At 44.7% G+C, this 15,250-nt stretch overlaps 1 protein-coding gene across 8 annotated transcripts in view; it reads left to right on the plus strand.

Annotated features, from left to right (window-relative positions):
- The window catches only part of Armc9 (armadillo repeat containing 9), a 120,056-nt gene that overhangs the window by 7,063 nt on the left and 97,743 nt on the right, over positions 1–15,250 (plus strand). For 6 of the 8 annotated variants that reach the window (XM_090355024.1, XM_090355026.1, XM_090355021.1 and 3 more), the window contains exons 3-7: positions 3,341–3,466; positions 5,813–5,983; positions 7,999–8,154; positions 12,616–12,667; positions 13,994–14,074. In XM_090355024.1, the coding sequence (XP_090211150.1) occupies positions 3,341–3,466; positions 5,813–5,983; positions 7,999–8,154; positions 12,616–12,667; positions 13,994–14,074 (586 nt within the window). Of the gene's footprint in view, positions 1–665; positions 747–3,340; positions 3,467–5,812; positions 5,984–7,998; positions 8,155–10,893; positions 10,987–12,615; positions 12,668–13,993; positions 14,075–15,250 lie in introns of those variants that run through there. The other 2 variants (XM_090355027.1, XM_090355023.1) reach the window with 2 other exon arrangements.

Raw genomic sequence — 15,250 nt, forward strand, 5'->3', positions numbered from 1 at the left:
TTTTTTCTTTTGCTAGTCCCAGAGCTTGAACTTAGGGTCTGAGCACTGTCCTTGGGCTTTCCCAAGGCTAGAGTTCTACCACTTGAGCCACAGCTTCTGGCTTTTATGCTACTGAGGAATCAAACCTGGGTCTAGCACTCTATCACTAAGCCAAACTCCTGGCCCTTAAATTAAAAAAAAAAGAAAAAGAAAAAGAAAATTATAGGGCTGGCATGTGGTTTAGTGGTACAGTGCTGGCCTAGCATATGAAAAATCCTGGTTCCATACCGAACTCCACTGGAAAAGAAAGAAAACTGTAAAGGCAACGAATATTCATGGTCAGAGATTCAAGCAAAACAGTACCGTATTGAGAGAATTTCTCAATTTTTCTCCTAGAGAGAATATGGTTAATGTATTCTCACATTTGTAGTTTCTTTGGGACTATACTATAATAACACCTTGTTTGTCATTTCTCTTTTACACTTTAACAAGACTGTATCATGAACATCTTCCCCTGGTCTGCCTGTGTACCATGAATATTTCATAGTTACATTGAAATATCTTTTACTCGTTGCCTGTTAATAGACATCTAAGTTTCCTGCACTCAAAGCTTGTGAGGAGTAGGACCCTCGGCCTGTGTGTGTCTGTGCTGAGGAGCTGTTTGCCATTCATTGTGTGATTATACTGCCCCTTAGGCCCCAAGGGATCGGGAAGAAGGAGGAGGCGCCTGCCTTGGAAGTGCAGTGTCAGCATTTGTTGGCAAGATGGTAAATTTCTAGCACTGTCACAACAGACTGCTTCAGGCTCAAGGGGATATTTTCCTTGTTTGTTTGTTTGTTTATTGTGGGTCATGGGGCTTGAACTTGGCCTGGGCACTGTCCCTGAGCTCTTCAGCTCAAGGCTACCATCATACCCTTGAGCCAAGCCCCCCACTTGCTATTTTTTAGGGGTTAGTTGGAGATAAGAGTCTCAGGTCCTTTTGTGCCCAGGCTGACTTTGAACCTTGATCCTCAGATCACAGCCTCCTGAATAGCTAGGATTACAGGCATGAGCCACTGCGCCCGGCACATTTTCCATATTTTAATGGGTTAGCAGCAGTCTAATTTGTGATCTTCTGGATCCTTTGTTCAAGGGGCCTACTAAACATTAAGCCTCAGGCCTTTAGACTGCTGTACACATCATTTACTATTAATAATGATAATGTTACTAGTTACACTTCTGTTTCTGAAATAACTATTTTCTGAAAATAAATATTTTCTTTTTTTCCTTTTCTCTCTCTTTTTTCTTTTTTTTTGCCAGTCCTGGCTTGAATTCAGGACCTCAGCACTATCCATGGACTCTCAAGGCTAGAGATCTACCACTTGAACTATAGCACCACTCCTGGCTTTTTTTTTTTTTTTTTTTTTTGCCAGTCCTGGGCTTGAGCTCAGGGCCTGAGCACTGTCCTTGGACTCTTTCTCAAGGCTAGAGCTCTACCACTTGAGACTCAGCACCACTTCCGGGTTTTTTCTATGTATGTGGTACCGAGGAATCGAACCCGGGTCTTTCATGCATGCTAGGCAAGCACTTTAACCACTAGGCCAAACTCCCGGCCCCTCCTGGCTTTTTTCTATGTATGTGGTACCAAGGAATCAAATCCGGGTCTTCATGCATGCTAGGCAAGCACTCTATCACTAGGCCAAACTCCTGGTCCCTGAAAATAAATATTTTCTATGATACTGTCTTTCTTGGCATTTAGAATACCTATTACTACACGCGCGCGCACGCACACACACACACACACACACACACACAATTTTTTTTGTGAATTGTGGGACTTGAATTCTGTGCCTGGGCACTGTTCCTCTGCTCTTTTTTTTTTTTTTTTTTGGCCCCCTTTCTCTTTCTGGCCCCGCTCGCTCCGGCCCGGCTAGGCCCCCTTTCTAGCTCCGGCCCCGCTCGCTCCGGCCCTGCTAGGCCCTCTTTCTAGCCCCGGCCTCGCTCGCTCCGGCCCGCTCGCTCTGGCCCTGCTCGCTTCCGCCCGGCTCGCTCCAGCCCGGCCCTGCTCCTGGCTTGCTCTGGCCCCGCTCACTCCGGCCGGGGTCGCTCCCGCACGCTCCTGGCCCCGCTCGCTCCGGCCCAGCCCTGCTCCTGGCTTGCTCTGGCCCCGCTTGCTCCGGCCCGGCCAGCTCTCGCTTGCTCCTGGCTCTGCTCGCTCCGGCCCCTTCTCGCTCTGGCCCCGCTCGCTCCGGCCACCACTCGGTTGGGCTCTGTTCACTTCAGCTCAGCTCGCTTCTTTCGCTCTCTGTCGCCGTCGCAGTCTTGTCTCTGCCACTTTTCCGGTTTGGTTGTGTCTCGTCTCTGCCACTTCCGGCTTGGTTGTGTATGTGGGATACCGAGGAATCGAACCCGGGTCTTTGTGCATGCTAGGCAAGCACTTTAACCGCTAGGCCAAACTTCCGGGCCCTGTTCCTGTGCTCTTGAGCTCAAGGCTACTGCCCTACTCCTTGAGCCACAGCACCACTTCCAGTTTTCTAGTAGTTAAGTGTAGATAAGAATCTCATGGTCTTTAGTGCCCAGGCTGGATTTGAACCACAATCCTCAGATCTCAGCCTCCTGAGTAGCTAGGATTATAGGCATGAGCCACTGCACCCTGCTAATAAATATATTTTAAACTGGGTTCCAAACTAATTCCTCCAGTCCCTTTTTGCCTTTTTTTTTTTTTTTTCTTTTTCTTTTTTTTTTTTTTTTTTTGCCAGTCCTGGGCTTGAGTTCAGGGCCTGAGCACTGTCCTTGGATTTTCTCAAGGCTAGCACTCTACCACTTGAGCCTCAGCACCACTTCCTGCTTTTTTCTATGTATGTGGTACCAAGGAATCGAACCTGGGTCTTCATGCATGCTAGGCAAGCACTTTAACCAATAGGCCAAACTCCTGGCCCTTTTTTTAAAAACTGGTATTAGGGCCTTATATTATCACTTGGATTTCTTGTTCATGACTGGTACCCAACCTGTTTAGCCATTCCTCCAGTATAGCATTTTTCTGGTTAATTAGATATGTAGTCTCATGGACTTTTCTACGTAGGCTGGCTTTGAATAGCTATCTTCCAAGTGTCATCCTTCTTCATAGCTAGGATTATAGATGTGAGCCACCCATGCTTGGCCTCATTTTCCATATTACTTATAGGTGCTGTCACAGGTGGTTTGGTTTGAATTTCTCTAATGGTTTATTGGTTAGTAGTAATGTGTGCCTTTAAGTGTCCATGTTAGTCTTTCATAGGTCTTCATTGGAGAATGACTATTCAGCACCTTTGCTATTTATTGACTAGATTGTTTTATTTTTGTTTTGATTCTTACTGTTGTTTAATTATGTTCTCTTTTATAGTATTTAGATTTTGCAGAATTTGAGGACACCTTGAAGACCTTTTCAAAGGAATGCAAAATGAAAGGAAAGCCACTATGTAAAACCTCAGGTGGATCTTTAAAGGACTCCAAGGCCCTGATGATTCAGGTTTTTGCTTATTTTCCTTTCTGTGGACAATCAAGGTGTTCCCAGTGGCACACGTTGCCATTGCAGGACATTGGGATTATCTCTGGGGACCTGCTCCGAGTTTCTTTAGACTGTGGCAGTGTGTATGGATTACTTGGAAGGTGTCATCTTTAAATCTTTACTTTGGAGAAATGTGTGACCATGTAAGGCTGTCACATTTTTGGAGGAGAAGAAAAAGAGGAAACATGCCATATTTAGGAGCTGAGACAACTATGGTCCTCATCAACTGAGAGGTTTGGGATTAATTCTAGTCAAAACTACAGCAGACCACCTCCCTCAGGGCACTTGCATTCATTTGGCAGATGGGAGGGGCTGGAAGCAAATAAGACAGCACTCCTGCCAGGGGAAGGGACCTAAGTCATGAGTTCAGCCATTTTTGGATGCCAGAGGCCTATTTACAAGATTCTGAGCCAGTGATGGATTCAGAGCATGCTGTTTCCGAAGGTGGCAAGCATCCACTTTGGGAGATTCTATTATATCAGCACACTCATTTTTTAAAAAATTGTATTTTATTGTTGGGATAGTGTAAAGAGGGGTTGTAGTTAAATTTGTCAGGTAGCCATGTGCCGGGGCTACCCGGCAGCAAACCAGGGTTCGCAGATTGGGGTTCCTGAAATAGGGGGCAAGGACTAGGAAGAAATAGAAGAGAGACAGACACACCGGGTCCGGGATGTCCGCAGTCCAGGTAAAGACTGCCGCGTTTATTTTTCACTCCCGCTTCTTCCCTCCTTCCTACCCAGGGCACCTCCAGGTGTTACATTCATATGGTAATTCTCAGGTCATTTACATAGAATAAGGCCAGAAAACAATAAGACAATAAAGCCATTGTCTGATGCAAGTCAAGGTACAGTTTGATTCCACTCTGGCTCCCAACAGCCATGTGTGGTGGCTCACACCTGTAATCCTAGCTATTCAGGAGGCTGAGATCTGAGGATCTTGATTCACAGCCAGCCCAGGCACTAAAGACCAAGAGACTCCTATCTGCAGTTAATCACTAGAAAAGGGGAAGAGGGGCTGTGGCTCAAGGGATAGGGCGGTAGCCTTGAGCTGTAAAGCTTTTGGACAGCACACAGGCCCAGGGGTAGAGTGGTAGGTTTGAACTGAAGAGTTCAGGGATAGCTCCCAGGCCCAGAGGTCAAGCCCTAAGACCTACCCCCCACCCCCCCCAAAAAAAATCGTCAGGTAATGGGTACATTACTTCTCGAAGCTTAATACCCCTTCTCCTGTTTTTTTCCCCCTTCCCCTCCCCTCACCCTTCCCAATCATCTTGTTTTTCCCCTTCTCTTCCCTATTTCAAATAAATAAACATATACAATATATCCGGTAACAAAGTCAGACACATTAACCACTTGAAATTAACCATAAGTGGAAAAAAAAGAGAAAACAAATAACTTCACATAGTACATTAAGAATAACAATTGCAAAGATAAATCTCTTGTTTCCATATCCTAGAGTTCATTTCATTTAGTCTCATCCTGTATGACAATATGTACATAGCTTTTGAGCTATTGTGATCCTCTGCTGGGAGAATCCTAGATGTGTACTAATTATTACAAATGAGCGAAGCCATTGAGCCTATGTTGCTTTGGGTCTGGCTTGCTTCACTTAATATTGTTTTTTCCAAGTCTTTCCATTTCCTCACAAATGGGGCAATGCCATTCTTTCTGATGGGAGCATAGGATTCCATTGTGTATAAGTACCATATCTTGTTGATCCATTCATCTACTGAGGGGCATTTGGGTTGGTTCCATATCTTAGCTATGGTAAATAATGCTGCAATGATGTTCATTTCTATGTGTCTACAATGGGAAGTAGATACTTGGTTTGGAGTCCAAGCCTCAAGGCTGAGGAGCTGGAGTTCAGGCTGCTCCCCACCCTTCTGCTATTAGTCCCTGACTGTCCCTTGACTGCTGGTGAGAAGGTCATCTCTGTTCCCATAAGCAGTGGTCAGTTTCCCTGCGGTTGAGAAGGCCATCTCTTTCCATGAGCAGTGGTCAGTCTCCTTAAGTTGTTCGCATGCACAAGTCTGATTTCTCTGGCCTCTGCTTTCTGTCTTCTGGCTGATTCAGCTATTTTAGAGACTGAAGTGTCTCGTCTTCTTCTAGTGGGTCCAGATTTGGTATGGCAAATGCTGGAAAATGGGGAGCAGTCACAATGATCTTGATCTAAGGAGCTGAAGTGCTCAAACCTCTATGATTTTCCTCTGCCTCTGGAAAGGAGTGTGAGTGTCTGGTGGTGGGTGGTGAGAATTATGGGTGTTGGAATAGGAGTACCCACTATGACTTCAGTCTGATGTCTTCTCCACAGAGGGATCTCCTGACTGCATTTGACAGTGGAGACCAGAAGGTGTTCTTTGATTTGTGGGAGGAGCATATCCCCAGCACCATCCGAGATGGCGACTCCCTTGCTCAGAAGCTGGAGTTCTATGCTCACATCCACTTCGCCATCTTTATCCTCAAACACTCTGCTGGGAGGCCGGTAGGTGGTCTTGGGGCCTGGCAGTGTCCTCTTCTGAGGAGCCTTGCTCTGGTTCTATGATGTGTACTGCTTTCAGGACACAGGCATGCTGCATCCTCAGGAGGGGTTTTACACTTATTCCCAACTCTTACTTATGGGGAGATTTGATCATTTCTGAATTCAAAGCTACATTAATTTTAAGTACATTTTCTACACACAAAAAAAATTATTTGGAGCAGGGCCGGTGACTCATGCCTGTAATCCTAGCTACTCAGGAGACAGAGAACTGAGGATCAAGGTTCAGAGCCAGCCCGGGCACAAAAGGACCTGAAACTAAAGACCCTGAGACTCATCTCCAGTTACCCACTAGAAAACCGGAAATGGCACTATGGCTCAAGGGGTGGTAGTCTTGAGCAGAAAAGCTCAGGGACCATGCCCAGGCTCAGGGGTAGGACAGTAGCCTTAAACTGAAGAGCTCAGGAACAGCACCCAGGCCCAGAATTCAAGCCCCACAACTGACAAAAAAAAAATAGAAATCTTGTTTTTATATATATATATATAAAACATATATGTAAGCATATTTACTTATATATACACATGCATGTGTATATGTATGTACATACCTATGTATGTATGTATGGGACCGAGAGAATACATTTTGGGTTGCATTGTAGACCACTTATGGCACATAAATTAAAAGTAAGTAGAGGGAATAGTATGTTATTTGAGAGAGTTTGTGATTGAACAGTGCTTTCTTAGTCTTTTTCTGGATGGGGCTGGAGTGAGATGAGAGGTGAGGGTTGAGGGGGCAGTGAGCTGGCATCGATCATATATTTCTGTGTAAGTTGATTGAAATGGCAAGACCCCTGAAGGGAACCACCTAAGCTGCCTCAAAAATCTGACTAACATAGGAAAAGATAGTAATGAGAGAGTTTCTTTTTTACTTTTTTTTTTTTTTCTGTTTTTCCTTTCTGTTAGTCCTAGAGCTTGAACTCAGGGCCTGGGCTCTGTTCCTGAGCTTTTTTGGTCAAGGCAAGTAAATGTTCTACCATTTGAGCCACAGCTGTATTTCTAGCTTTTTTTTTTTTTTTTTTTTTTTTTTTTGGTGCTTAATAGGAGATGAGAGTCTCACAATTTTTTTCCCAAGTAACTAGGATTACAAGTGTGATGTTTTTTTTTTTTTTTTTCTCCAGTCCTGGGGCTTGTACTTAGGGCCTGAGCGCTGTCCTTGGGCTTTCTCAAGGCTAGAGCTCTACCACTTGAGCCACAGCACAGCTTCTGGCTTTTTTATGTATGTAGTACCGAGGAATCAAACCCAGGTCTTCATGCAACCTTAGCAAGCACTCTACCTCTAGGACTAACTCCTGGCCCCCTTTAAAAAAAAGGAAAATTCTGTTTTGAGGTAAGTAAGGTAAAACACAGGTATGGTTAAAAACTCACTGGTTTAGCCAGGTGTGCTTCCTCACGCTTGTAATCCTAGCTACTCAGGAGGCTGAGATCTGAGTTCAAAGCCAGCCAAAGCATTTAGTCTGTGAGATTCTTATCTCCAATTAACCAGAATTGGCACTGTGGCTCAAGGGGTAGGGTGATAGCCTTGAGCTGAAGAGCTTAGGGACAACATCTAGGCTCAGAGTTCAAACCCTCATGACCAATAGAAAAGAAAAAAAAACTCACTGGTTTTTGGTACCATGCTCAGAAGAGTACCTCCTGGCCAGCGGGAGAAGTGTGCCGGTGCAACGGAGGCTGTGAGGGCAGGCTCTTGTGGTCCCGGTGGTCAGGGGAGGAAAGCAAAGAGCCCAGCGCTTCGCTGTCTTCATTGGGCTCGGGAGAGAGGAGCCTGAAGTGGGAGATGACTTGTGCCGCCTCCAGTGCACTATTGGTGCTCCTATAAGTGGTTCATTACGGTGTACGTCTAGGAGATGATAGTTGTGCTGGGCCACATGCAGCCACTGCTAACAGTGTGGCCTCATGGGGTAGATGGGTGGGTGGCTGAATGAACCTTACTTAGCTTCAACCAAATGCCTGCCTTCCTCTAGGACAAGCAGGAGCTGGATGAGAGGATTTCTTATTTCAAAACCTACCTAGAGACTAAAGGGGCTGCACTGAGCCAGACCACTGAGTTTCTTCCATACTACGCCCTTCCCTTTGTGCCCAACCCGATGGTGCACCCCTCATTTAAAGAACTCTTCCAGGTAGGTGGTGATCTTTGATTCTAGTGTCTGTGTCTTTCTGGACAGAATTGTGCCTTCACTGTGTACGCATGGGTAGTTTTTGAAAAATGCCCTCGTTTTTGCTCTCATTTTTTTTGCTTGCAGCCTTAATTTACTAGGTCATCTTTTTATTGAGTACTGTTTGCATTATTTTGGCTGTCATTTACTAGCTGTGGCTTGTGTTCCTGAACACACAGATATTCCTGGAAGAGATATGGAAGGGTTCATGTAGCAAAAGCAAGGTGAAATCCGGGTATAGATTAGTAAAAACATGCATAAATAAGTTGTTAAGAGTCACACAATGGAATACCATACATCTATGAAAATGAATGAAGGAAACCATGCACCGACATAATTTTGATCATAATTTTGATCACAGAAAAAGCCGGAAATTGCACTGTGGCTCAAATGGTGGAGTGCTAAAAGAAGCCAAAAGTTTGGCTTAGTGGTAGAGTGCTTGCCTAGCAAACACAAAAACCCGGGTTCGATTCCTCGGTACCACATACATAGAAAAGCTGGAAATGGTGCAGTGGCTCAAGTGGTAGAACACTGCCCTTGAGGAAAGCTCAAGAACAGTGCTCAGGCCCTGAGTTCAAGCTCCAGGACTGGCAAAAAAAAAAAAATGTGCTAAAACGTAGAGAGTAAAAAGAAGCCTGGGGACAGTGCCTAGGCCTTGAGTTCAAGCCCTAAGACTAGGAGAAAAAAAAAGAAAGAAAAAGACTGGACTGCACAGATTGGGCAGCTCTTGGCTATAGGCTCATTTGGTAATGAAGATCCTCAAGTGGGGGTCTTTCCTCTTCCATCTAGTGTGGACATCAGGACAGGAGCATTTCATTCTTCACGTTGGGTTATTTGTTCTTAACATCTAGCTGTTGGTGCAGCCCTTTGGGGTCCCAGATTTGTTCTGGGGTTTCCTGTTAGTTAGCTTGTGTGATGTGGATAGATCTCACTCTCTTCCACTGTCTCTACTCTTTGCAGTTCTCAAAACTGAAGTTTGGGCTTTTAGGATTGTGAGGTTGGCACTGGTGGCTCATGCTGGTAATCCTAACTACTTAGGAAGCTGAGATCTGAGGATCACAGTTAGAAGCCAGCTGAGAAGGAAAGTCTGTTAGACTATTATCTCCAATTAGTCACTATAAAGCGAAAAGCCGAACTATGGCTCTCCTAAAGTGTATTTTCTAGATGCTGGAATAGAAAGCCTTGGCTCTGGCACCTTGTACTACTCTTCTGCGGCTGCTCCAACAGAATCGCAAATCTTCTAGCTGCAGCAAGGGATATTTGATATGTCATGTTTCAGGGTCATGTGCCTGAGACCAAGGTGTGGGTGGGCTACATACCCTAGGAAGGTGCTAGAGCAGTGTTCTTTCTTCCTTTCACTTTCTGATGGTCCCACATGGTCCTTGTTTATGATGAATTATTGTGTCATTTTGTCTGTGTCTGAATTTCTTGTTGTAAGTACACAGTGACACACCTTGATCACCCCACATCATATATTTGGGAGTTAAAATTTTTTTTAAGATGTAGGGCTTGGCTGGAAGTGTGGCCTAGTGGTAGAGTGCCTGCCTAGCATGCATGAAGCCCTGGATTCAATTCCTTGGTGCTACATAGACAGAAAAAGGCGGAAGTGGTGCCGTGGCTCATTTGTAAACACCCGGTGATGTGGAGGACACAGTGAGGGAAGGGGGTGGGAGGCTTGGGAGAAGATCCACAGTTGAGAGAGGAGAGAGTACAGGAGACAGGCTGAAGCAGACTGGAACTTTTAGCACGCTAGGTGCTTTGGTAGAACTCCTTAGTTGGGGTAGAAGATGGTTATATGAGAAGTATAAAGAAAATTGTCCTGAGAAAGGCTGTTACTAGACCAGTCATGGGGGGGTGACAACTGCCATCGCACTCTCGGGAGGCTGAGGCAGAAGGATCTTGAATTCATAGTCAGCCTGGGCTACATAGTGAAAAGAAAAAAAGATGATTACTTCTCTTCCTTAGTTATATCTGTCATTTTTTCCTTCTTTATGAACATTAAGATAATTTATTTTCAAGGGACAAATGAGATTAAACCTATTACAAAGCTATCATGATCCCTGAGATATCTGAGATATCTGTGACAGGTAACAGCACCTGTCTTTTTTTTTTTTTTGCCAGTCCTGGGCTTGAGCTCAGGGCATAAGCACTGTCCTTGGATTTTCTCAAGGCCAGTGCTCTACCACTTGAGTCTCAGTACCATTTCCGGCTTTTTTCTATGTATGTGGTACCAAGGAATCGAACCCGGGTCTTCGTGCATGCTAGGCAAGCACTCTACCACTAGGCTAAACTCCCGGCCCCCCTCCCCTTTTTTTTTTTTGTCTAGATGAGGTCTGTGGACACAACTGCCTTTGTTTGGGTTGGTTACTAAGCAATAACTGTATGTTATGTCTGCCAGTGCTGCCCATACCTAAACCAGACTGAGTTATTTTGGTATTCAGCTTAATAGAGTGACTTGTCATGCTTGTTTAAGTCCATGAAATAAGTCAAATCATGTTTTCCCCCTTTAGTGAGTACTTGAATCATTCAGCAAATGAATTGATCATCTGTCCTGAAACCTTTTTCCATGTCTCTCAGCCAAGTATGCCATCTTGCTTTGTTGTCATCGAGTGGCAGGCCTGTTTCCCTCCCAGCTATACCTGGATGAGGGTGATATTTAGGGCATTAGTGGTTTCATTCATTCACTACTGTTTTTTTCTTCAGGATTCCTGGACTCCAGATTTAAGGATGAAGCTGGAAAAGTTTCTAGCTTTAATTTTTAAAGCCAGTAACACACCAAAGCTTTTAACCATCTATGTATCCTTTCAAGATACTCGGAGCCCACCTGGTATTGGACAGCACACTGATCAGGGTGGCTTCTGGTCATGTTACTGCTCTTGTGCTTACGAGGGGGAGGAATGACCCAATGGTGGTCACGCCAAGGCTGACAGGGGCGGCTTCTGTGTTGCTGGCTCTCAGAAATGTGGCCAAGGTCTTATTTTCATGTTATAGGCCTGGAAGATGTCTGCTGAGAAAAGAATTTGGGGGAATTTTTCTTTTATGAAAGATCAATCAATTTAGAGATTGGGGGCCATGGTATGTGGATTTAACTTGTCATTCAAATAGAGATTCCCCCTCCTTTTTTTAGTGTTGGGGATCAGCTTCCTCTTCCCTCAAATAGTTCTTAGTGATAGTTTTATAGTTCTGAATATACTTAAAAGTCATTGAATTGTATTACTTTTTGTTTGTTTGTTTTAAATGCCAGTCCTGGGGCTTGCACTCAAAATCTCAGTACTATCTCTGAGCTTTTTTACTTCTGGCTAGCACCCTACCATATGAGCCATAGCTCCACTTCTGGCTTTTTGGTGTTTAATTGGAGGTAATCGGAGGTAAGAGTCTTACAAACTTTCCTTCTTTTTTTTTTTTTTTTTTGCCAGTCCTGGGCTTGAGCTCAGGGCCTGAGCACTGTCCTTGGACTTTCTCAAGGCTAGAGCTCTACCACTTGAGCCTCAGCACCACTTCCGGCTTTTTTCTATGTATGTGGTACCCAGGAATCGAACCCGGGTCTTCATGCATGCTAGGCAAACACTTTAACCACTAGGCAAAACTCCCGGCCCAAACTTTCCTTCTTGAGCTGGCTTCGAGCTATGATCCTCAGCTCTTAGCCTTCTGAGTAGCTGAGATTACAGCCTATATACCATTAAAAAAAAAGATTTTATTAACATTGATTTTTTTTTATTTATGTTTTTTCTTTTGGTGGGTCATAGGGCTTGAACTCAGCCTGGGTCCTGTCCCTGACCTCTTCAGCTCAAGGCTACCATCCTGCCCCTGGGCCTGGGCATTGTCCCTAAGCTCTTCAGCCCAAGGCTACTGCCCTACCCTTGAGTCAAGCCCCACTTCTGTTTTCTAGTAGTTAATTGGCGATAAGAGTCTCAGGTCTTTTTGTGCCCGGGCTTGATCCTCAGATCTCAACCTCCCAAGTAGCTAGGATTACAGGTGTGAGCCACTACGCCCAACAACATTGATTTTTTTTTTTTTTTTTTTTTTTTTGTCAGTCCTGGGGCTCTCCCAAGGTTAGCACTCTACCACTTGAGCCACAGCACCATTTCCAGCTTTTTTTTTTCTATGTGTGTGGTACTGAGGAATCGAACCTGGGTCTTTGTACATGCTAGGCAAACTCTCTACCACTACACCAAACTCCCAGCCCAATTTTGATTTTTTTTTTTTTTCCATTCCTGAGCTTGAGCTCAGGGCCTGAGCACTGTCCTTGGACTTTCTCAAGGCTAGAGCTCTACCACTTGAGCCTCAGCACCACTTTCGGCTTTTTTCTATGTATGTGGTGTGGAGGAGTTGAACCCGGGTCTTCGTGCATGCTAAGGCAAGCACTCTACCACTAGGCCAAACTCCCGGTCCCTCAATTTTGATTTTTTTTATATTGTATTTCAGATGTCAAGTTTAACAAAAAAGTATTCAAGAATGGGATCATTGGCACATAAATGTAAGAACAAAATTAAAATCATATGTCTATAGAGTTATATACCATTTTTATACTTTCTGAAAAAAAAATCTGTAGGGCTGGGAGTTTGGCCTAGTGGTAGAGTGCTTGCCTAGCATGCACAAAGACCCAGATATGATTCCTTGGTACCACATGCATAGAAAAAGCCAGAAGTGGTGTTGTGGCTCATGTGGCAAACCACTAACCTGGAGATAGCCCAAAGACAGTGCTCTGGCCCTGAGTTCAAGCCCCAGGCCAATAAAACCCCTGAAAAACAAAACACCTACAAATGGTTGCACACCGAGGTTGCAAGTTAATGTATCTATTTATGTGCCTATTGCATTTTGATCAAAGATTTCCTTCCAGCCTCCCCTCCTCTTCCCCAGTGAGCTGTGAACCATGCAACATGTCACTAAAGCTATTCCCAGAAAATTAAGAAATAGTTAAGATGTACTTCTGGCCAAGCATCCAACTCAAAGAAGCTGAGGTTTGAAGACACACAGCTGGCTCCAGAGACTACTAGCCTTAGCTATAGGCTGTCGGGGTCCTTCATCCCCAGTCCCTCTTTTTTTTTTTTTTTTTTTTAATATAAAGCACCTTTATTTTTATTTATTTATTTTTTTGCCAGTCCTGGGCTTGAGCTCAGGGCCTGAGCACTGTCCTTGGACTTTCTCAAGGCTAGAGCTCTACCACTTGAGCCTCAGCACCACTTCTGGCTTTTTTCTATGTATGTGGTACTGAGGAATCGAACCCGGGTCTTCATGCATGCTAGGCAAGCACTTTCAACCACTAGGCCAAACTCTCAGCCCCCCCAGGCCCTCTTGAGGAGGGATGGGAAAAACACACCCCAACCAGTCCAAGCCGCGAAAGGAGAGGGCCCACTGTCCTCCCACACTCAGCCTTGCTTCTCCGGAGCACGAACAGAAATGCCACGCAGCTTCCTCAAGGCAGGAATCTCTCTCTCTCTAAAACTCCCCTTCTTATATTGGGTGCGGTAGCCTATCAGCACAACAGGTGGGCAGGATAAAGAGGTCCACTTGTTTACCCCTACTGCAGGTCTCAGCAGAAAGTTATTAGAATGGTGTTACTCGGCCCCCAACATCAGGCCTCACTCAGACTCGGTGAAACTTGAAGACTAGTTGCCGTGTTGGCAGGTCTGAGTTCAGATTGGCATATTTAGAGTATTTCATGGCAGTGGGAGGCCTTTGGAAGGGGCTATGGGAACAAGTGAAGGCCAATGCACACAAGTCACTGAGATGAGGAGGGATGTCCCCAGGTTCTGAGGAAACCTCTGTACTGGCCTCCCTTCTATCAGGCTTCTCTCACTAGCCACACATCCTGGCATCCTGAACACCTGTTTTTTCTCAACTTCTTTCTCATCCCAGAAGGAGACTGGACAAAATAACAAAGGTAAGATATTTATACAGCTTCTATAAGAATAACTTTGCTAATTCAGACTTTTAGCTGCGAGAAGGGAGAGAGATAATATTTTTGTACTTGGCAGATGAAATCTTTAGTAAGTCATTGTATACCACTTGGTACCAGTGGTTCATGGCTATAATCCTCAAGTAGGTGGGAAGCTAATATATGGAAGATCATGGTTTGAGACCCCCCCCATGCAGAGGAGATCATAGTGTAGCTGGCACAGTGGCATATACCCATTATCCTAGCTATGTAGAAGGATTAAATTGGATGGATCACAGTTCTAGGCCAGCTCAGGCAGAAAAGTCCATGATATTTCACCTTAATAGAGGGAAGCTGGACACAGTGATGGATGCTTCCATCCTAGTAGTGACCAGAGCTAAAATAATTGGATTGAAGTTTAGGTGAGTATACCCAGGCAGGAAATGAGAACCTCCCATGTCAAAAATAACCATTGAAGCCTGTAATTCTGCCTACTTAGCGGGCTAAGGTCCCGAAGATCATGATTTGAAGTGAGGCTGGGCAGTAAAATCCATGAGATGCCATCTACAAGATAACCAACAAAAATCTGGCTGGAGGTATGGCTTAAGTGGCAAAGTGCCATTGAGCAGTGAGTTCAAACCTCAGTACCAGTAAAACCAACCAAACAAACAGCAATGAAAAATAGGTTGAAAGCATGGCTCCATAATAAGAATACCTACCCAGAAAGTGAGTTCAAACGTAGCAGCAGCTCAGTAACCTGTCACAGGCAACGAGGGTTCTACCTCCATTCTATCCAAGGAGGAATTTCAGTTTGGAGGTTTGTATTAAATCATGTTTTTTCCATGGGCCAGAACGGCCCACTTTTTAGTAAGAGAATAAGGTGAAAAACTAATGACTACCTACTTGTAGCACTTTGCTTCTGCTCTGTCCATGACAGGACATTTTGAAAACTGCTTTCATTATTATGTTGGAAGGGGTATATGGTGTGCTTCATGATTTCATTTAAAATTTTTTTGTAGCCGGGCGTGGTGGCTCATGCCTATAATCCTAGCTACTCAGGAGGCTGAGATCTGAGGATCAAGGTTCAAAGCCAGCCTGGGCACAAAAGGATCTGAGACTCTTATCTCCAATTAAACTCTAGAAAATGAGAAGTGGGGCTTAGACCCACAAAATTTTTTTTTT

This window comes from Megascapheus bottae, chromosome 21 (assembly GCF_031878675.1).
Source record: "Megascapheus bottae isolate mThoBot1 chromosome 21, mThoBot2.hap1, whole genome shotgun sequence".
Lineage (NCBI taxonomy): Eukaryota > Metazoa > Chordata > Mammalia > Rodentia > Geomyidae > Megascapheus > Megascapheus bottae.